This window comes from Heteronotia binoei, chromosome 2, assembly GCF_032191835.1.
Source record: "Heteronotia binoei isolate CCM8104 ecotype False Entrance Well chromosome 2, APGP_CSIRO_Hbin_v1, whole genome shotgun sequence".
Taxonomy (NCBI): domain Eukaryota; kingdom Metazoa; phylum Chordata; class Lepidosauria; order Squamata; family Gekkonidae; genus Heteronotia; species Heteronotia binoei.
In genome coordinates this window covers 125,048,115-125,072,017 of record NC_083224.1, presented here as the reverse complement: position 1 = coordinate 125,072,017, position 23,903 = coordinate 125,048,115, and the positions used below count along the sequence as shown (strand labels likewise).

General features: G+C 39.7%; 1 protein-coding gene across 1 annotated transcript in view; it reads right to left on the bottom strand.

Annotated features, from left to right (window-relative positions):
• Positions 1–23,903, bottom strand: part of SGIP1 (SH3GL interacting endocytic adaptor 1) — a 289,970-nt gene that overhangs the window by 140,202 nt on the left and 125,865 nt on the right. Inside the window, exons 8-9 of the mRNA XM_060231972.1 lie at positions 2,796–2,820; positions 1,004–1,055 (exon numbers count right to left, since the gene is read on the bottom strand). Coding sequence (XP_060087955.1) covers positions 1,004–1,055; positions 2,796–2,820 — 77 coding nt within the window. The remainder of the gene's footprint in view (positions 1–1,003; positions 1,056–2,795; positions 2,821–23,903) is intronic.

Genomic DNA, 23,903 nt, shown 5'->3' with positions numbered 1-23,903 from the left:
CTGGAAATAACTTATTTGTAGGACTGTGTTTCTAAATAATGCATTTTAAAGAGTCTAATAAAAGCTTTGGTTTAGTTAAAAACAAAACTCATCACAACAGAAGAGGCAGAATGTGACATGTTAAAATGTGATTTCCATAGCAATTCTACTGTGTACTGCTACTGAAATTTATTTTGAGCCTTTTGAGTTGCAAATGGCAAGTAAAGCAGTCTTGTTAATTACAGGCTTGTTTTAAGATAAGAAAGGGTAACACATTTTTAGCAAAAGAATTTTGTCAACAGCTCCACCAATGATTCCATGCAAAAGCCTTTCCTTATGGCTGGCAAACAATGTACAATACCAGCAATTAAAACACGTTATCGTCTGCTGACCATATATGAACCGGAGCCTGAATATCTTCCTCCCAGGCATACCATCCCATAGTCCAAAACTAGAGGGCTGTAAAAACCTTCTGTATGGAGTAGAAAGTTAAATTGTACCAACAATATTGTAAAAAACAGTATCATTGGCAGAATCATGTATTAAACATACACTCCATGGAGAGCTAGATAACAGCCTTTTTAACCTATCAACTTTTTCCTGGCAGTATCAGAGTTTATCATTCTCAGTACATTTGGAACAAAACCATGGTTAGAGATTGATTTAGTTATATGGCTGCAACCTGAAACAGGTGGGAGGAGAAAGCACAATCCATTGCTAGAAAAATGTGATTTATTAGATAATAATGACAATTCAAGACTGCATATACTATGGAATTTTGAGACTTGAAAAAAGGAACTGCTAATTTCCACACAAAGTTGTGAATACTAAATAATTAGTAGGACTTCACAAAACAGTGATAAAAAGTAATGCAGTGTAGTATTTTTAAAAGGTAAATAAATGTGCAAGAAACTTTCTAATGAGATAGACTTGATAAAGCATGGTAAAGGAATGTGTGTAGTAGTATTGAGGAATAAGGACCGTCCCCAGCCCCCATGGTTTCAATAACTTGTTTTATACTGACCTTAGAAGTTCTGGTGTTGGTGTTGAACGTCTGGGTCTTGCTATCTCTTCACCTGCCACATAGCACATAAAGTCTAAGGGTTTTTTCCTCATAATTTATTCTAGCAAAATTGTATAGATAACAGAATGTCAACCACATAAGTGCCTTTCCTCCCCAACTCAATATTTACAGAGAAAAGGAGAATTTCTTACCATTTATTCCTATTATTGGAGAGACAAAATACAAGGAAAACTGCAACTGTCTGGCACTTAGACAATAAAGCAATTACAAACTCAATATTACAATTTTTAATATTATATCACAAACTATACTTTAAAAAAAAAACACATTACAATTGATTACCAGAAAAATCTAAACAATATTATACAATAATCCTATGAGTAATACGGGACTTGAACATAGACTGCAAGTAACCTTATCAAACAATACTTCAAAATCCAAAAGTACAGTTCAGCAAAGATGGTGGACAAAGGCTCTGGACTTCTGTGCTTCATTTCAAACAAGCTCTTCCTCAGATAATGGACTATTATTCACTTACAAAAGAGGTGTTCCACATATATATGCTGCTATAGCAATTATTTTCTATTTTTCTGTTACTATAATCATTCTTTAGTGTGCAGCAAAATTACTCTGATGTGCTCCCACTCAACCTTCTCTTATGGACTCAATCCTTTGCTTATACTAATGGAAAGCATTGATAAAATGGCTGTCAAATGCTGGTACTTTTTTAAAAAAAATAATGATGCTCTGCTGAATGGCTTTCCATGTGCAATGCTCCCTTCATGCCAACGTTTTCATATCTGTCAGTGATGTATCTCTTCATACTCTAGAAGCTTTTCATGCTCTATATATCAAGAGCTGCTGCACACAAAGGCAGCTTCAAGATGTTTCCATGTGCCATTGTTAATGTGTAGATCCTCTATGAGTTGCTTATATGTAATCTACTTACATTCTGTATTTTTGCTTTTTCAAAATGGGCACTTGACTGCTCTGTGTCTTGGCAGGTCCAATCTTGCATAGCTAGGTTATGAAAAAAGCATCCATCTCCCTTCTAAACTCATTGTATATAATATTAGCTTTTATACCATGTAAACCTGATTCAATGACAGAATTACATATCTTTATTTGCTAGCTTATAAACAAAGTCTGTATATGTAGAGAAAACAGCATGTTTTACAATATGAAATTAGTTCAATTTCAAATGGACAAGATTTTATGCAAAAAATCTTTTTTAAAACCCTATTTTAGCCATGCTTTCCATCATTCCCATATCTAACATCTGCAATTTTAGGGAGAGTTGAACCAGTCTGTACATTCAGTTGGGGCTATTTTTGTAGGAAAAGCCCAGCAGGAACTCATTTGAATATTAGGCCACACACCCTATCATCATCATTGTTTCACATAGGGCTTTTTTGTAAAAAAAGAAAAGAAAAGCCCAGCAGGAATTCATTTGCATAGTAGGCCACACCCCCTGATGCCAAGCCAGCCAGAACGGTGTTCCTGTGCATTTCTGCTAAAAAAAAAAAGCCCTGCATTCAGCCAACAGCAAACATGTCACATGACTTTTGACTTAAAAAAGAGTCATCTCATTTTCATTATGAGAATTTGCTAATTTAACATTGTGCGGATTTATGAAAGAGTTAATAGTATTATTTGAAACAATGTTCTTCATTAGGAGCAGCTATCCTTTTGGTGTTTGAAAATTATGAAGCAAATCTGTATCATCTTTTAAGATTTTACATATGGATTATGTATAAGTTTTTTTAATATATATATATATATATATACTTACTGGATAAATTCCTTTTAATTGTACCCTAAAATTAAGTACAAAACAGGATGAGAGAAGTATATTTATAAGAGATACATCAAACAGACTGGTTTGATTAGCAAGATATAAAATGGACATTAATGTCACTAAAATGAAAAGTGTACATTGATTTTGGTTCATATTGTTTGGCATGCTTCTTTATGCATTCTCTTTGTTGAGTCATACATTTTCTTTTTTTACTTCCATAACTAAGTCATGCATTTATACATGGTCTCACATTTACTGGATTTGATTTTTTTTTTTAAAAAAAACATTCTAATTAGGCATTCCCAACAATAAAGCAAAATAATTTAAAAGGAAAAGCCCAGACAGTCTAAGGAAGAGTGCTGGAAACAATACAATTATTTACTAAGGCATATCTTCATGGACTTCTCCTAATGATATTTATCACAGTACCAGACAAAAACAGTAAAGGCACTGCATCCTTGGTCTTCATACAGCTTTTATCACTGTAACTATTGCACACTACTTAGCTATGCCATACTGATGCGGAATGCATGGATTGTGTAGGTGAGAGTTTTTCCATCTTGCTCACACAACACACTTTGAATAACACTCCCTATGAAAGCCACTGTTTTAGATGTATTTCTATGCTGGAGATAAGAGACAGTAAAACTGAGGTCTGAGGAACAGCAATAATCAAATAGCACAAAATTATAGATGGCATGCTAGGTAGAAGACTGCATAAGAGCATGAAGATGGAAAATTGTTTCCCAACCAAAGCTAAGGAGCTGTCACCAGAAACCTTGGCAAGAATCTCTCAGCTACAGTGAAATCCATCCAAAAATATTCTACAGGATATGCCAGGCATGTTGTTACCTGTCTGCACAATGGCTCCTACTATTATCCCCAACAAAATCTCTCATTTGAAGACAAAAGTAAGTTATCCACTTATTTCAAACATTGTATCAAGCCACAACTGGTGGATATGTTGTATGGAACATACATATTATTCTTCTAGTACTATAAACTTAAATGTGAAATGTCTTAAGTCAGAACAAAAACAGTAAAGCCCATCTAAAAACTAGTTTGATTTCCGATTATCATGGATTTCTTTCCACTTGCCTCCAAGTCCTTACTAAGGCACATCTTCATGGACTCCTCCTAATGATATTTATCACAGTACCAGACACAATAATAATAATAATAATAATAATAATAATAATAAATTTTATTTCTATCCCGCCCTCCCCACCTTAGCGGGCTCAGGGCGGCTAACAGCGTATTACAAAACATACAGTGATATTATAAAAACATTTAAATCCAACAATATAAAACATCAACAATGAAACTACTAACATTAAAAACCAGTTCAATGATATAATTATTCTGCGGTGTGAATCTTCCGACCGCATTGGCGGCTCCTTAATTCTTGATCTTCCTAACAGTCCGGATGTGCCAGTTTAAAAAGGACGGTCTTGCAGGCCCTGCGGAACTGCTCAAGGTTCCGCAGGGCCCGCACCTCCTCGGGGAGTCGGTTCCACAGAGTAGGAGCCGCACTCGAGAATGCCCGTACTCTGGTGCTCTGATGTTTAATCTCCTTCGGCCCGGGGATGGTCATCAGATTTTTCCCGACTGACCTCAGTGCTCTCTGGGGTTCGTATGGGGAGAGACGGTCCCTCAGGTAGGTGGGTCCTCGGCCATATAAGGCTTTAAAGGTAACGACCAACACTTTGTACTGGACTCGGTATATAATCGGCAGCCAGTGCAGTTCACGTAGCCCCGGCTGTATATGCTCCCGTTTTGGAAGTCCCAACAACAGCCTGGCCGCCGCGTTCTGCACTAGCTGCAGCTTCCGAGTCCGGCACAGAGGTAGCCCCAAGTAGAGGGCATTACAGTAGTCTAGTCTTGAGGTGACCGTTGCGTGGATCACCGTTGCGAGGTCCCGGCGCTCGAGGAAAGGGGCCAACTGCCTTGCCCGCTTCAGATGGAAGAATGCTGACTTGGCAGTGGCTGCTATCTGGGCCTCCATTGATAGTGAAGGCTCCAGTAAAACACCTAGGCTCTTTACCTGGCGCGCCGCTTTCAATAGCGCACCGTCGAAGGCCGGGAGAGCTATTTCCCTTCCCAGGGCGCCGCGGCCCACGCACAGGACCTCTGTCTTCGCTGGGTTCAGTTTCAGCCCGCTCAGCCTGAGCCATGTCGCGACAGCCTGTAAAGCCCGGTCGAGATTCCCTGGTGCGGAGTTGGGCCAGCCGTCCATCAGCAGATAGAGCTGGGTGTCGTCTGCATATTGATGGCAACCCAGCCCAAACCGCCGGGCAATCTGGGCGAGGGGGCGCATATAGATGTTGAACAACATCGGGGAGAGAACTGCTCCCTGAGGCACCCCACAATCCAGTGTGCGCCTCCGGGATCGTTCTCCCCCAATAGCCACCCTCTGTCCCCGACCTAGGAGAAAGGAGGAAAGCCATTGCAGGGCCGACCCCTCAACCCCAATGTCGGCGAGGCGGCGCGTCAGTAGCCGATGGTCGACTGTATCAAATGCAGCCGACAGATCTAACAGCATCAGCACTGCAACGCCGCCTCGATCCAGTTGCCGTTGGAGGTCATCCACTAAGGCGACCAGCACCGTCTCCGTCCCATGGCCCGGCCGGAAGCCTGACTGACATGGGTCCAGGACAGAAGCGTCATCCAGAAACCTCTGAAGCTGCTGCGCCACAGCCCTCTCAATAATTTTACCTAAAAACGGTAAATTAGACACCGGTCGATAGTTCGCCAATTCGGCCGGGTCTGCTGTAGCTTTTTTCAAGAGAGGGCGGACCAAGGCCTCTTTTAGGGGTGTTGGAAATTGCCCCTCTAAGAGGGACCTATTTATGATGTCCCATAAAGGACATCTAAGCTCCCCCTGGCAGGATTTAATCAGCCAAGAGGGGCAGGGGTCCAGATCGCATGTTGTCGGGCGAGCAGCGGAGAGGATTCTGTCGACTTCCTCCAGGCTGAGCGGGTCGAAGTGGTCCAGCACTAAACCTGAAGACAGGCACGGAGCCTCAATTTCACTCACTGTATCCAAGGTGGTAGGCAGGTCTTGGCGGAGCAACGAGATTTTATCTGCAAAATATCTCGCAAATGCCTCACAGCCTATTTCCAATTCTCTAACATTTGGTTTGCCTTGAGGCAACGTTATAAGATCCCCAATTATTCTAAATAATTGTGCTGGGCGCGAGTTTGCAGATGCAATCTTGGTAGCAAAGTATTCTTTCTTTGCAGCCTTGACTGCCATCTCATAAGACTTCATAAACGTTCTATAGGATGTTCTCGTTGCTTCGTCCCGAGTATGCCTCCACTGCCTCTCTAGTCGTCTAAGCCCTTGTTTCAGCCGGCGCAACCCCAGGGTGTACCATGGGGCCAGCTTCGTGCGAGGGCGTAGAGGACGCCGGGGTGCAATTTCGTCGATAGCCCTGGATAGCTGGTCCTGCCAGATCTCCACCAGGTCATCGAGGGAATTGCCAGTGGGCCAAGGATCCCTCAGGGCCGTTTGGAACCGTTCCGGGTCCATCAGGCCCCGAGGGCGAGCCAAAATAGGCTCTCCGCCCATACAGGGTTGGGGTAGCATCCCCATACGGGCCTTAAGGGCTAGGTGATCCGACCATGGTACCGCTTCTACGGCGATATCGTTCACCAAAATCCCGGACGCAAAGATCAGGTCTAATGTGTGCCCGGCCTGATGCGTGGGAGTCGTGACAAGTTGAGAGAGTCCCAGTGTTGCCATGGACGACACTAGGTCCATCGCCTGAGTGGAGGCCGTGTCGTCGGCATGGACGTTGAAGTCACCCAGGACCATAAGCCTCGGGTACTCCAACGCCCAGCCCGCCACTGCCTCCAATAGTGATGGTAAGGCATTGGCCGGTGCGTTAGGCGGACGGTACACCAGCCAAATTGCCAACCCCTCTCCAACATCCCACGCCAGACCGGCGCATTCAATCCCATCAATCTTTGGGCCCGGGAGAGCCCGAAAGGAGTAATCCTCCCGTATGAGTAATGCTACGCCTCCCCCCCGCCCGCTACTCCGTGATTGGTGGAAGACCGAGTATCCCGGGGGGGACATCTGGGAGAGAGCTACTGTCTCCCCGTCCCTCACCCAGGTCTCGGTCACGCAAGCCAGGTCCATGTTCTGCTGTAGCAGAAACTCCTTAAGGGTCGCGGTCTTATTATTTATGGACCTGGCGTTACATAACACCAATGACAGAGGCGAGCAATTCTTCTTAGACCCACTACCCGCCACCATTGGGATGGGAAGTAGACTGGAAGGTGGCCGAGCACCGCTTTGTCTCTGTCTCCTTCCATTATATTTCTGTCTATTCCCACCGTCGTATCTTCCCCTCCCCAGGAGCACTGGAATCCCCTGGCCGGCCATCTGAATCAACTCACTATAAAGTCACCAATGTCACTCTCCGGTTTATCTCCACCTGCCACTTCACTTACCCTCCTCACCAACCCTACCAATTCCTGGTTGACAGCCCACTATTTATATCTCAAGTTAATTTAGTAACCCTCCCAGTCCGCCTTGCAATCAATTAGGTTGAATTCTGCAAATTCATTGATTCTTAACTTATTAATAAATAAATAATCCCTCCCTCCCATCCTAATAAATAAGTTAAGATTTTTTTTTTTCTAATCTAAATATTAATTTTGTCGCTAATTGATTGATAAAATAATCTATAATTAAATTAACAATAATAATAAATTAGCACTATTAGCGAGCTATCTGTCATTCCTCCATGGGGTGTGAGTCCAGGTAGTCTGTTGAGTCGTTATTACCCTGCCTGTAGATGTTCTTCATTAGAAATTCTTCACTACAGTCACAATGGTTTGCAAATTACTTTATTTTGGACAAAAATCCTAGTAAAAATAGAGTTTCAAGAGTGGCATGTAGCCTCAATATATGCTGCCTACAACTGGCCTGCAGTGTAACCAAAACACTAGTTTAATATCTCCATAAGTGATATGTTTCCTTCTGTTCCTACACTATCAGTATTTCTGTAATTCTAGCTAATCCCCCTTGAGAGAACAATAATTACATATATTTGCTGTATTGAAAGTTCACAAACCAAGCTAAAGTAGATCACAATCACTCCCAGTCACTTTTGCTACTGATTCAATATGAAAAAGTCATGTAACTTCTTACCGGACTGCGCCTCTGTGATCAGCAAAAAGGAAGAGAGAACAGATACCTAATCAGAGAGTGACAGATCAATAAAAGGCCTCTTTGGATGATACAAGATCTTCCCCTAGCTTCGCAAGTTGGCTAATTCAGAAACTATGTTGCCATATTTTCCTCCCTCCTCAATACTATTGTAAGACCTTGAAGCTGCACTGTATTCTTTTAGAAAATTGTTACTATATAGCTGTCCATGGACATTTCGGAAAAGAAAACACAAAGCCTTTTGGAGTTGGTGCAAAAATACAGCTTCATCCTTTACAGTTCGTTATCTCTGCATGTTTTGAGCAGCCCAACAACCCTCTCGGCATTTTCCAAGCCCCTCCTCCAATATTTATGCCTGCCTAAATGAATCTTATAAGTTTCAAGATATTTCATCTTTGCTAGGTTCCTTTTGGTTCCCTTCCTGGCTTTTTTGCACAGTGCTTGCAAAATCCCCCCTCCCCCACCTTGCTTGGATTTGTTGTGATTCTGGGCTTTGACATCAGTCCTGCTAAGTTTGTACTGCCACAGTGGCACCAGTTCTTCTGAGTATTATGTACATCGCAACTGGTTCTGCTGGGCTTGAAAAATGCCCCCCCACACACACACTTCAGTTTCTCTGGTTTGATTTTGTTCTGTTTGGCTTGCTGCATTGGCTTGTGGTTCTGCTGGGATTACTGAGTTCTGCAATGGCTCTACTGGACTTGATGTTTATTCTCATTGATTACTACTTTCAGGCATGGATTTTTGCCCTGGAAGAAGTTTATAGGTTTCCCTTCTCCCCACCCATAGGAAATAATGTAGAATAGGGGGGCACCCTGTTCAGGGGTCCATAAAACTGGACTCCTTGGTCCAATTGACTTGAAACTTGGATGTTATTTAAAGGATAGGCATCAGAAAGTAATTTTGTTGCCAATATCTTTAAAAACAACTCTCCCGATCACTGAGATTCTTCCTCAGCCATTCCCAATAGGGAATAATGGACCTGAAGAATTTGAAACCTCCCTCCCCCCCAAAAATGAATCTGAATACTATACCAGTATTTGAAATTTGGGAATATCAGGAATACCAACATTTTTGGGGTCCAATATACCCTAACCTGGAAAAGATGATTAAAAAAAAATTGCACACCCTAATGATTTCTACCAAAGAAACAGCACAAGGAGACATACAGAAATGTCAGAATTTGAAGGGGACTCATAAGTTACATATCCTTTTGGGCCACTGCTATGGCATATAAAAGTTCATATTTGAAACAAGCATATGTGGCTATGAAGAGAAATAAAAATGCAGGCCATTTTTTCTTCTCACCCATTTAGCCTCCCTGAGCCTGCTTTGGCAGGGAGGGCGGGATATAAAATAAATAAATAACTAGATAACTACGTACTCATGGGTATATGAATACCCAGTGAAGAAACTGAGGTAGGGGTACCCTATGGGTTGCCTTCAGGACAACATTGTGAGTTTCAGTGGGCAGATGGGATTTTTGTTTGTTGGAGGGATGACTTAGTTGCCTGCCTTCCTCCACTACAACATACAATGTCCTTAAATTGCTGCTCCTGATAACAGGGAACTCGCAGCAGCAACAGCAGGAGAGGGGACTTTAATGGCTGCAGCATGAAGACAGAATGGGAAAAAAATTCCCCACCTTTCTGTTTGTGAAAATCCTTCAAAACAGATAAAAAATGGCCTGAATTTAGATTTCTAGTTATCTATTTGGATTCAGATTATACACACAATAAATACAAGATGCACCCAGCTCAATCTGAAATCACATTCAAACACAAATCAAGCCAATAAGCAAACTTTTAAGTAACTGATTATGTATAATTACAGGTGCAGTGTTGGAATTTAATTCTCTTCCCCAACATTCTACTGTATTAATCTTCAGCTTGTCTCTCACACAGCTTTACTAACTTCAGTGAAACTATGCCAATATACACTAGCCAAGATTTTGGCAATATATTTGTCAATATATTTTTTCTTTCTATTAAGCAACTGTCTGACATTTCCATTTAAGAGTGAATTACTGTTAGTTATACATAGGAGGGACAAGTCTTTGGCAACTACCTTCATGACTTTACTCAAGTACCTGGCCTGGATCTTCTGCTTTGATGTTGGTTCTGTTGGGCTTGCAACAATGTACTTTGCTTAAACTGGTTTGGCTTGGAGTCTCTGGATTTAGAATGGTTTTATAGGCTTGTTGATTTTGTTTACATTTGGAGGCTTTTGGCCAGGGTTGCTCTTGTGTGTTTGGCTATTAGCTTCTTTGCCTTGGAGAAAGCATGGGATTTCCCTTGTCCCCACAGGAAACAAGTAGGATAGCTGAGGGCACCTTCTTCAGAGGCTCACAAAATCTGACTCATTGATCCAATTCCTTGAAACTTGGGTAAGTCTTGGTGGACATGTAGTACTAGGTTCCTTACAATTTTTAGTGTTGTTTGTATTAAAAACAGCCACTCCAACTCATCTGGAAACAGTTCCCCATAGGGAATAATGGGTGTGAAATATTTTGGAATTCCAAAAAAACCCTCACACCCCAAATCTGAATTCTGAAGTGGTACTGGGGACCCAAATAATCCTTAATACCACTATGGAAAGTGTTCCTCAAATCAGAATACAAGAAATACTGGGTCTCCCCCACAACAAAAAAGCACTTCCCCAAGCCAGTCAAGGTAGGATTTCAGCTTTGTATAAAGGCTACATGTGCTCAGCTCTGACCTTTGTACTAAGAAAGGAAATCATGTGTACAGTACCTTTATCCGCATATGATTCCCATCTAGCCAGCTAGGGATATATGGCTGGAAGTTTTTCAACTTCTAGCTGGATCAGGGTAAGTACGTTCTTTACTGCATAATATACTGTACTGTTCACCATGCTGATAACTGCAGATAACCAGATGGAAATGGCTGTCATACTATCCCACTATAACTTTCATATGGTGCGGTCTGTTGCAACAAGGGAATGCGGGATGCCCTAAAATACACATACAAGGCCATTTCACAACCCCAGCAGTCTAAGGTTGTATGGGAACTGAGCAAAAAAGCTTCTTGTTACCCACATGAAAGAAAATGCCTTCATTTATGGTAGTACCTGGAGGGGCCATTTACCATACTTCCTGAAAAAAACCAAAATAGGATTACTTTTGATACTTGACAGGAAGAGGGGCTCAAGCCCAGGGGAGAACCACAAACCTCATTGGTTAAATGCCAGCTTGCAGGAAACATGAAAACTCAGCTCCCATTTCAGGATAGGACAAACAGAACCCTTCCTAGTTGCGGAGGGAAATATTCAACTTACTCACTGTAAGCTGCACAGACTGAAGGGGTGGGCACTGAGAAGAAAGCTGAGTGAAGTCTGCAATGACCATTCTGGAGTATTTTTTAAGCTCCAACTGCCTTGTGCCCATTTCTCAGGGAGAAACAGCAGTACTTCAGGTAGCAGAGGGCTAGTGAAGATGGTGGCAACAAGCAACCTTTGGTAAAGGGCATAAGGACCAGGGTTCCCTAAAAGTGAGTTCAAGACCCTCTCACACACATGTGATTCCCCAGACTCTCAGGCTTGTAGCCTAGGAAGGGGGTCACGGAGGGAAGTTGGTTCATGATATGGTGCACATGTCCAAATAATTACAGTTGCGGTCAGAATGGTACAAATGACATAAATCATTGTCAGTCAAACAACTTACATATTCATATGTCTCTATAGGAGCTACCCTTACAACTGACTCTCTATATTTCATGGCAGCAACCTACTATTATTATCAGTGTAGCAAAATTCTGACATTTTGGTTGACATGCATAACAAGTAAGGTATATTGCAATCTTCTAGTTTGCAAAAGGCAAATTAATATCAGCAAATCACACAGCACAGGGTCAACCCTCACACAAGACAGAGTGAAAAATATAGGTATCAGATTTTGAAGTGCCAGGACTTTGCTTGTAGAAAAAAACCCAACAGGAATTTATTTGCATATTAGGCCACACCCCCTGATCCCAAGCCAGCCAGAAATGCATTCCTGTGCGTTACTGCTGAAAACCCTCCTGTGAAGTGCCATTAAAGAGCAACAATTTGTGATTTATCACAACCAGTCATTTGGGTTTTCTATTTCAGGCACCAAAATGTTATGGCTTATCTCTCATCCAGATATCTTTGAAGAATTAAAATTGGATAGTCTGATAATGTGGTATAATAATTAACTGGGTTAATCATGGGAGACAGCTAATAAAAATCACCCAGAAGTGGAAAAAAAAATTGTAGGTCAAGGAGGCAGAAATGTCATGGTTTTGCTCTGGAGCTGAGCAGAAGCTACATTCATAAGCAAAACCGAAGCCCAGTGGTACAACAAAACTTGCCAAGAAAATACTCCATTAAGGTGACAAGGGTGGGAAGAGGGGAAGAAGAGAGAATAGATTTCTTACCGGACTTTTCCTCTACAGAATGCATTAAAAATAAATAATTTTTTAAAAAAATTATAAAAGGTACTTTTCCTTAAGACATAACTGATATTAAAAGATCCATCTCCATGAAATGTTATATTAAGGACATTGTAGTCCAATGCAAAATAACACTGGCTTAATCATAAATAAATATTGTCAATTTTAATCAAACTTACTTCCAAATAAATTTGTTTAGGATTGAAGTATAAGTAATCTTAAAAATAAACTGGAGACAGCCTCAGTGTTATTACTACACATACAAGAATAAACAGACACATAGTGAATATGTACATATGTTAGTATATTCTAGAAACATATATGCAACCTGCTGCAGTGTCCAATTACTCAGAATTAAGTTCTGTTAGGAATGAATTTATTTATTTATTTAGTTCGATTTATATCCCACCCTCCCTGCCAGAGCAGGCTCAGGGCAGCTTACATATTTATGTATATATATATGAAATATAAAAGTACATTAAGACATAAAACATAAATTGTGAATGAAACTTGCTCCTGGGTAAGGACTGCATTCTTACATTGAAAATACCCAGTACATATGGCATATCAGACAAACAAGAAACTTGTTTTATTTTATTAACAATGTATACAATAGTCTTTGAATTTCTTTTATCCCAGATTTGAGCTACACCTGCCAGAGGTGATTTAGGAAGAAAAAAAAAGCCCTGGGAAAGGCCCCTCCCTCCAGTCCTGCCTCCAATAGAGAGGGGGGGGGAAGGAGCAGAGGCCAGAGAGGGGAGAATGGGGGATAGAAATAGGGAAACAAAGAGTGGGGGAGGAACAAATGCCAGCTTTTTCAGTGTGCACCAAAAACAAACAAGGACCCACGGTGGAGATAAGCAGTAGCAAAAATGACCCTAATCCCTAGCAAGGAGTAGACATTATTTCATTCAAGATGACCATTGCCCCATTCAGGGTGGGCCTTGTGACCACCTCTGTGGCAAGCTGGCAGCCATCACCCTGTGATGCTGCCACAAGCGAGCTTAATGCATGCACTTGATGCAGAGTAAGTGAGCAGCTGTGACAATGAGCAAGCCATCTGAATGGGCCCCATGTGGGATGCGCAGCCAGATACCACCACAAACAAGCTGGCTGCATGTGCCCCATGCAGAGCAAGCAAGCAGCTGCAGCAGAGAGCAAGTTGGCTTCATGAGCCCCACCAGAGTTGGGCCAGTAGCTGCCACACTGAGAGACCCGCAGCAAAAATAGAAACACATCGTGCCAAACAATTCAGCACTTCCCTTTTAAGCACTTGTTACAAAATGGTAATAAATCTATCAATATACAAAACATAGTTTTATTCCAGGTTAGTAAATGTAATGTAAATATCCAAAGTTCAGTCACTCAACTGACATTCCAAAAAGCGTTAATTGAAATATAAGAAGAACAGACCAATGTGTACAGTATATCGTTCAAAATTCTCTGTTCCCAAACCAAGGCTGTGTCCTTATGAAGGTTTCTTATTTGTAATTGTAGGTTTAAACTAAGAGCACAAAGGTTGCATATTTCACACAGTTCATTTCCTCTAGTAATCTAATGAAGGAAATCTGTTACAGAAAGAAGGTCTGCAGAGCTTCCTGTATTGGATATAACAGCAGAAGCATCTTAGAAAAGGAGGCTCTATAGCAAGTATTTGTTGTCATGTGCTGTTATGGTATGTGATAAGCAAAGTTTTACAGTTTCTTTGCCAAATTATGCAAATCACATTCCAAAAAGATTTCTAACTGCTCTACCAATACTTTTTTATTTTTAGACTTTTTAGTATGCAACAAGCCAAATGTTATTTACTCCCAAGTGCTTAACAATTGTTGACTGCAGCTGTGCCAGCCCCTGCCCACAGTATTTCTTTCTCCTTGAGCAGATGGTCATTGTCAAAAGGAGGCTAGAAGAGGGCAGTGCAAAGCACTGCTAAGTCTATTAGCTTAATTGGCACTGAGAGAGAAAACAAATGTCCTACCAATGATGAGTGACTTTGACATAAAAATTCCTAGTTTACATCAATGAAGTGAATTTTCCGAATTCCCACTCATATTGGCAGTAATTTTACTTCAGAAGTTATACTAGTCATCTTGAGAGACGTTGTATGCTCTACAAGTGCAGCAAAATTATTTTTTTTATTACTAGCTTCATTTATAGCCTGCCTATCTCACTAAGGCTCAAGACAGATTGATTGAATTTTTGTATCAATTTTGTAAACAGCACACATCTTTAATTTAAAATGCAACAGAGGTAGGGTTAAAAATTGGAAAACAATACAAGCAAACAAGCAAAAACTGACAAAGGGTACCAGTCAATATGGGCAAAGAATTTCTAAGGAAACCAAACTGTTTAAAGCAGAGGCTTTTTTTGTAGTAGGAACTCTTTGGCATATTAGGCCACACACCCCTAATGTAGCCAATCCTCTTGGAGCTTGCAGTAGGTCCTGTGCTAAGAGCCCTGTAAGCTCTTGGGGGATTGGTTACATCAAGGATGTGTGGCCTAATATGCAAAGGAGTTCCTGCTACAAAAAAAGCCCTAGTTTAAAGTTTGACATGCCGCACTGAACAGAGGTTGCCAAAGGCAGAAGACACTGAACTTCAGTAAAAAGGGGGATGATACACACAATAAACATTGCAGTATATGATAATCAGGTGTTTTTGGGGGGGGAGGGTTGTAGCAAAAGCCCAGCAGGAACTTATTTGAATATTGGATCACACTCCCTGACACCAAAACTACTGGAACTGCATTCCTGCTCAAAAAAAGTGCTGACTATAATACTGTCTCTTACAGATTGCAACCACCTGAGCTGGTCCACTATGCTATAGTTCTTAAAGGAATGTCCTTATGTACATTTCTGTTTTGCATATTCTACAAAATGACAATGGCTTGGGGGCCTTCCTGATAGCCCCTTCCAGACCACTCCAAAAAGTGGGTGCCAATACAAGGAATGTCCATGAATAGGTAGTTGCTGATTTAATCTGTTTGCAGGCTTTAAAAGGCTTTGTGAGATGAGTGCAGCTGTTGTGGTAGAACGTCGCAGGTGAGGCAACCCTGCAGGTATACTTGTCAAATGTCATTAAGGACATTAAGGAAGGTGATAGCTAGAATCCCTGAGCTGAACCCAGTAACTGATTGGTTAAAAAAGTGCTAAGCCAAAAATGCCATACTTTTGAATAGTTCATAGATTAAAATATGGATATCTGTTATACTTGCAACCTCCCTACTCTCAGAGCAAGGTTCACTCCATAGGGCTGCTTCTCTTTGTACTGTATTCCATATTCACTTACTCTGCAATAGCTTGACTTGGCAATGGCCTCAGGAGCAGAGCATAGGAATTAAGAACACTTCCTGAAGTGAATACTTACAGCTTGATCCTTTCCACATTTTATTCAAACGCATGTATACGATTGCAGCTCTTAGTAAAGAACAAGAGTTATCTCAACACTTCCCCACTCCCAAATATTGTAATGATGGCTACAAAGTTATACAGCCTTAGAAAGGTAAAGGTAGTCCCCTGTGCAAGCACCAGTTGTTTTTTTCTGACTCTGGGGTGATGTCGCATCACAACATTTTCACGGCAAACTTTTTATGGGGTGGTTTGCCATTGCCTTCCCCAGTCATCTACACTTTCCCCCCAGCAAGCTGGGTACTAATTTTTCCGACTTCAGAAGGATGGAAGTCTGAGTCAACCATCAGCCGACTACCTGAACCAGCTTCCACCGGGATCAAACTCAGGTTGTGAGCAGAGAGCTCTAACTGCAGTACTGCAGCTTTACCACTCTGCGCCACAGGGCTCTTATACCCTTACTTAGGAGCAAATCCAGGTGGGCAACCATGTTGATCTGAAGCAGTAGAACAAAGTAGGAGTCCAGTAGCACCTTTAAGACCAACAAAGTTTTATTCAGAATGTAAGCTTATGTATGCATGCATACTTCTTCAAATGAGGGAATGGGATACTGTGAGCAAAACTTAAACATAGTTGGTGGGTAGTGGTTAAGAATGTAAAGTGATACAAAGTTAGGATCCAGAAATCTTTCTTTGCCATTTATTAAATTGTTTACTGTCTTTCACAACCAGAATAGTTCGAAACAAATACATTATTCTAGGCAAAATGTTCATCTTAATTGCAACTATTCTACCAAGCAATGACAAATTAAGTTTGTTCCATTTTATCATATCTTTGCCCATTTTACGCCATAACTTTTCATAATTGTTTTTAAACAGATCAATATTCTTCATTGTTATTTCCACGCCCAAATATTTTACTTTAGGGGTAACTTCACATCCTGTTAATCTCTGCAATTCCTTTTGTTTACTTACTTGCATATTTTTACACAACATTTTTGACTTTTCTTTATTAACATAAAGTCCTGCCTATTCTCCAAAATCTTGTATTTTGGCTAACAAAGCTGTTACTTGCATAGGATTTTCATTTATAAACATTATTTCAAGAGTCATTATAAACAATAATGGTGAAAGGGGACAACCTTTGCTGATTGTCATTTCTTCTGTAAGATCTGCATTTATACATAACCTTGCACGTTGTTAAGTATAAATTGCTTTTATCATTCTTATAAAGCTTTCCCCCAACTTTATTTTCTCCATTACTGCAAAGATAAAGTCCCAATTCAAATTATCAAAAGTTTTCTCTGCGTCCGCAAAGAATAATGCAACTTCCTTCTCTGGATGTCTTTCATAGTATTCTACAATATTTACAACAGTTCTAATATTGTCTCTTATTTGCTTTTTAGGGAGAAAACCCGCTTGGTCTTCCTTTATAAAGTTTATTAGATATTGTTTAAGCTGTTCTGCTAAGATTCTTGTGTATATCTTATAATCATTGTCTTATAATCATTATCTTTCATAGTATTCTACAATATTTACAACAGTTCTAATATTGTCTCTTATTTGCTTTTTAGGGAGAAAACCCGCTTGGTCTTCCTTTATAAAGTTTATTAGATATTGTTTAAGCTGTTCTGCTAAGATTCTTGTGTATATCTTATAATCATTGTTTAATAATGAGATTGGTCTATAGTTCTTTACATTAGTGACATCTCTATCTTCCTTTGGAATCAATGAAATTACTGCTTCCTTCCATGTATTTGGTATTTTCCCATTTATTCTTATTACATTCATTAATTTTTGAAGTTTCAGTATTAATTTTTCTTTAAACGTTTTAAAATTTTTTGCCGTAAATCCATCTGGTCCAGATGCCTTTCCAATTTTCATTGCATTAATCTCTACTTCAATTTCTATTTTTTCAATTGGATCATTCAAAACTTTTTCCATATAATCAGTTAAGGGTGCTATTTTAATCTTTTGCAAATATGCTTCCATCTTTTCCTTTTTTACTTTAACACCTTTAAATAGTTTAGCATAATATTTTAAAAATTCTCTTTATTCCTTCTTGATCTACCATCTCTCTTCCATCAGCCACAATTTTATTAATAATTTTACTTTCTCTCTTTTTCTTCAATTGCCAGGCCAAATATTTTCCAGGTTTATTTGCTCCCTCGAAAGATTTCTGTTTTAATTTCTTCAAATTCCATTCCAATTCTTTATTTAACAGATGTCTCATTTGTGCTTGCAATATTGTAATCTCCCTTATAATTTTCTCTTTCCCTCGCCTTTTCCTTAATTCACCTTCTTTTTTCTTAATTTCATTTTGAATGTCCAATATCTGTTTATCTTTTGCTCTCTTCTCTTCATTATTCAATGTTATTAATAATGCTCTCATTACTGCCTTGTAGGCATCCCATACCATCTGAAATTCTATATCTTCTCTGTCATTTACTTAGAAGTATGCTTTGGTTTCATTTTCTAGAGATGTCACTATTTCTTTATTTTGTCGTAAATCTTTATTTAATCTCCATCTTCTTGACTTTTTCGACAGTTTTGTAATCCACATTATTGGGTTATGATCAGCTCCTATTTTAGGTAATATCTCTATTTTCTTTGTTATAAGTCCCAAATCTTTAGTACCCCACAATATGTCAATTCTAGAGAAAGAGCTATGTCTAGCTGAAAAGAAGGTATAGTCCCATACTTCAGGCTTAAACTTCCTCCATATATCTTCCAAACTCTCCTGTTTAACGAATTCAAAAAAAGACTTTGGCAATTTCCCTTCTTTAAATTTTTTTTCTTCCCAGATCTATCGTGTTCTGAATTGTTCCGTTAAAGTCCCCCATCAATAAAATTTGCTCATAGGTCACTTCATCAAGATGTTGGGTAATATTTTTAAAGAAAATGTCTTTAGCACCATTTAGAGCATAAAGTCCCAACAACAACTTTTTTTGGCATTCAAAGTAACTTCTATCGCTATATACCTTCCATCTTTATCTTTAAATACCAATTTCAGGTCTAATTCTTGTTTAATATAAAAGACTACTCCTGTCTTCTTCTGTTCAGCCAATGTAAAAAATTCTAGTCCCAATTGTTTATTCCACAGAAATTTATAATCCTTTTGTCTAATGTGCACTTCTTGTAAACATACTATATTACAATTTTGTTTTTTTATCCAATGAAATGTTGCCTTTCTTTTTTTGTGGTGAATTTAGTCCATTTACATTTCAAGATATCAATTTGTAATCCATTATGGTGCAAATTCTTTATTTTCTTCATAAAATCTATGCAGTTCCTATGTATTTGTGATTGTAATCCTTTTCCCTTGAAGTTCAAAGCTCAAACCTTCAGGTATTATCCATCTGTACCTCATTCCATTGTCACGTAATTTTTCTGTCAATTTTTTATATGCCTTTCTATCAGTTAGCACTTGTCTTGGCAGTTCTTTCATAATTCTTACTCTACTGTCTCCCACTATCAATGACTTTTCAAAGTTTTTATTCATAATCTTTCCCACCATTTCTTTTGTCATAAATCTTATGACCATATCTCTTGGCAGATTGTTCTTTTTTGCATAGAGTGAATTTACTCTCTCTCTATAGTCATACATATTTCTATTCCCTTCAGGATCTTCCTCCAAAAATTCTGCAATTATTTTTATTATGTATTCTTTCAGGTCTGATTCTTCATCTTTAGGTACACCTCTCAGATGGATCTGAGTTTCCATCAGTTTGCAGTCATGAATTGTCACTTTTTCTTGAAATTTTAACAAGGTGGAGTCATGTGTTTTCAATCTCTCTTCCACTTCTTGTACTTTCTTTGTTATTACCACAGTGTCATTTCTGAGATTCTCTATTTCTTTTTTAAATTCTTTTTTTGAGTCCTCAATATCCTTTCTTATTTCTTTTTTAGAGGCAGTTATCATTTCTTTCACTCCCCCTTCATTATCCCATTGCATCTAATTGGGCTTGCATTTTCTCAATTGAAGCAGACCTAGCATGAGTTTGTTTCGGGTCTGACATGTAAAAAAAAATCAAAAATTTTGATCTCAGCAAATTAAATTTGAACCATCAGGTTTGATAAAGTGAAGCTTGCCCTTTCCAATGCACCCAATTTTGCTGTCCTCTGAGCCTCCCAGTCTCAGATATTAATGTTTAAAGCTTTTATTTCTCCAAAAATGGCGATCGCAACTTTTGCTTCACTTTAAAAAAAAAAAATCTTTTTTCCCTTTTACCAGTTCAAGTCTTCTTATCTACTATCCAACAGTAGTATTTTTTTAATTGCCAAATCTGTTAACTCCACCAATTTTTAATGTCCTAGTCACTTTAAAAACGATGTTAAAACTTAGTCCTCCCAACAACAATGGCCACCGATGTTTCTCTCTGGTATTATAATCCTAGAGTAGGCTGTTTACTTTGTTGACTTCCTTCTTCTTCCTCCAACACTTCCTGCTTTTCTTGCCTTCAAATCTCGTTTCACTGGTAGAGAAATTTCACGATATCTGACGTATTTCCTGTGTTGACTGTGAACGCTACAGATTTGTAACGATGGGGCTGCCTCCTCGACCACAGATAGACTAAACAATAAATTCCTTTCTTCTTTTAACACTGTCTTTTAAGTTTACAAAGTTCAAATTTAGCCCCTTATTTTCTTCTCCTTTCAGGCTTTCAGTATTTACAACTCCCACCTTTTACTTTTGTTTTGTTTAACTTTAATTAGTCCCGGAATGAAGAGATAGCAATCAGTACCTTTTTTCTGTAGTTTAACCAAATCAACACCAGTCCTTTGTAGATTAGATGTTTAAAATTGTAAAAGAAGGTTTGGATCCTGTCGAGCTTATGCCAAATTGATGACCCTGGAAACTTCTGCAGACGATGAATATGCAACTTCTCTCTGGAGATCCTGCAAAGCCTCAAAGGAGCCCCCTCCCCGGGACTCCCTTTTAGCCAAGGTAAGTCTCCTCAAAGTATCTGTGCATATCTTGGACAATTCTCTAGCTGAGAAATGTAGGCAGAAGGCATTAATTTGCCTTTTACTACCCTGAACAGAAGTGCCAGCCTGCCCCCATTAGGGAGAGCAACTCAGCTCGCCATTTTCCAACCCCAGAAGTCCCAGAATGAGTAAGCATATTGATGAACACGGGTTATTGAGGAAGACTCAGCATGGGTTCTGTAAGGGAAGATCTTGCCTCACTAACCTGTTACATTTCTTTGAGGGGGTGAGCAAACATGCGGACAAAGGAGACCCGATAGATGTTGTTTACCTTGACTTCCAGAAAGCTTTTGATAAAGTTTCTCATCAAAGGCTCCTTAGAAAGCTCGAGAGTCATGAAGTAAGACTGGCTAATTAATAGGAAGCAGAGAGTGAGTATAAATGGGCAGTCTTCGCAGTGGAGGACGGTAAGCAGTGGGGTGCCGCAGGGCTCAGTACTGGGTCCCATGCTCTTTAACTTGTTCATTAATGATTTGGAGTTGGGAGTGAGCAGTGAAGTGGCCAGGTTTGCAGATGACACTAAATTGTTCAGGGTGGTGAGAACCAGAGAGGATTGTGAGGCACTCCAAAGGGATCTGTTGAGGCTGGGTGAGTGGGCGTCAACGTGGCAGATGTGGTTCAATGTGGCCAAGTGCAAAGTAATGCACATTGGGGCCAAGAATCCCAGCTACAAATACAGGTTGATGGGGTGTGAACTGGCAGAGACTGACCAAGAGAGAGATCTTGTGGTCGTGGTAGATAACTCACTGAAAATGTCAAGACAGTGTGCGTTTGCAATAAAAAAGGCCAATGCCATTCTGGGAATGATTAGGAAGGGAATTGAAAACAAATCAGCCAGTATCATAATGCCCCTGTATAAATCGATGGTGCGGTCTCATTTGGAGTACTGGGTGCAGTTCTGGTCGCCGCACCTCAAAAAGGATATTATAGCATTGGAGAAAGTCCAGAGAAGGGCAACTGGAATGATTAAAGGGCTGGAGCACTTCCCTGTGAAGAAAGGTTGAAACGCTTGGGTCAAAGTGGCCAAGTTTGCAGATGACACTAAATTGTTCAGGATGGTGAGAACCAGAGAGGATTGTGAGGCACTCCTGACCAAGAGAGAGATCTTGGGGTCATGGTAGATAACTCACTGAAAATGTCAAGACAGTGTGTGCGTGTGTATAAATTTTTGGCCACTGTGTGACACAGAGTGTTGGACTGGATGGGCCATTGGCTTGATCCAACATGGCTTCTCTTATGTTCTTAAATATAAAACAATAAGACAGTCAATTATAATTTAAAACAATTTAAAACAAAGTAATTTTTGCTGTTTTTGCAGGTGATACAAAGAGATCTGCTAAAGTATTAGACGACCTTTGGGAAGGATGTACAGTAAGTAGATTTATGGCCTTTCTTTAGTATCAAATACAGGACAATAAATGGACAATAAATGATAATGCTTTCACACAGTATATTGAATCCAACTCATTAAGACATCCTTTCTACTACTCAAATAACAAATAGCTTTCAAAAGTCCTTGCACATTGTCTCCATTTTAAATTTTGTCATATTTATGTGTGTGTGTGTGTGTATGTGTATACGCACACACACAGGTAAGTCAGCAACACCACCTGGAACTTAGACAAAGCATAGCTCTATTAAAGAATTTAAAGCAATGGAAATTTGTTTGGTATAGATCCAAATTCTCTTCCACACAGCACTGTTCGCGTTACTCTGTTCAGTTTTTCTATTAAGCCTCCAGCTTTCCATGAAAACCATTACAACTCTGCAAGCCATCTTCCTTAATACGTACAGCATCAGTAGATCAGGAAGCTGCATTCTCTGCAATGTAACAAAGGCATCATTCTGATTTACTGTTCCCACAGTCCAGGAAATGAGTGTCACAAATCAACTCTTGAATCTGGCTTCCACATGCAACAATATAATACGCTGTTGTCTTGTCTCCAAACCCAGCTGCAACAGCCTGGTGACTTCATAATGACTGCAAACCTCACTTACTAAAGCAACAACCAACCAGTCACATATGCGCACACACACACCGGGGCGGGGTGTGGGGGGAGAGCTTAATGCAGCAAAACCATGAATGTGATTCTAGCAATAGCACTAACACAGACTGTGAGATTGTGAGCTCAATGCCATTTCCGTTTTGGTTTTCCATAACAAAGAATAAAAAAGATTCAAGCCAACAACTTTCACCTACTTCCTAGTTATCCTGCTTATTACCATTTTGGAAAACCTAAATAACTGATGAAAGTGCAGTTGTTAATGGGAAACTTTTACTTACTTGCAAATTAAAAATAGCTAATGATTATGTGTTTTCTTCAACTGGAAATTCAGAAGTGCTTGGTAATTATAACTCCAGAGACCATTAATACTAACAATCATGAATTATAGATATGTTAGTATTATTAGCAGTTTGGGGATTGTTACAGTTATATTATGACAAGATAATGTTCTGTCACAGATCCCATCCCCCAGTTCCTGTAAGAGTATTTTTATAATGATGTTTATTTTAAACATTTTATGCCACCTTTCCACCCAGTTAGGGACCACAACATTTTCTCTAACATTTATGATTCTGTTCTCCTCAGATAACTACAATCCCCATGATTCCTTAAAGAGAAAAAAAACAGTCTGTTTGAAGTACATATGCACTAAGATGCATAATATTAAGTAGTGAAAAGGAACACTCCTGAATCTCTCTAAAATCCTTACACGTGTGTCTCTTTTTTGGGCATCAAGTTGCAGCTGACTTGAGGCAACCCTATACGGTTTTCAAGGCAAGAGAAGTTCCTTGTAGTAAACCCAGTTATTCCGTAGTGGTCTCCCATCCAAATACTGACCAGAGCTGACCCTGCTTAACTTTAGAGATCTGATTAGACTGGGCTAGACTGGGCTATCCCAGGTCAGGACTATAGGGCCTTACAAATATATATTATTTAGTACTTTTTCTAGCCAGTTCACTTTTTATTTTAAAATATAAAGTAGACCAACTAGAAACAGACAAACAACACCCAAAGTAGAAGGTCCTCCAAGACAAGACTTTGGTATGAACCCCCACTCTGCCATAGAAGTTTGCTGGGTGACTTTGAGTCAGTCACCTTCTCTCAGCCTAACCCACCTCACAGGAATCTTGCTGTCAGGACAAATGGAAGAGGG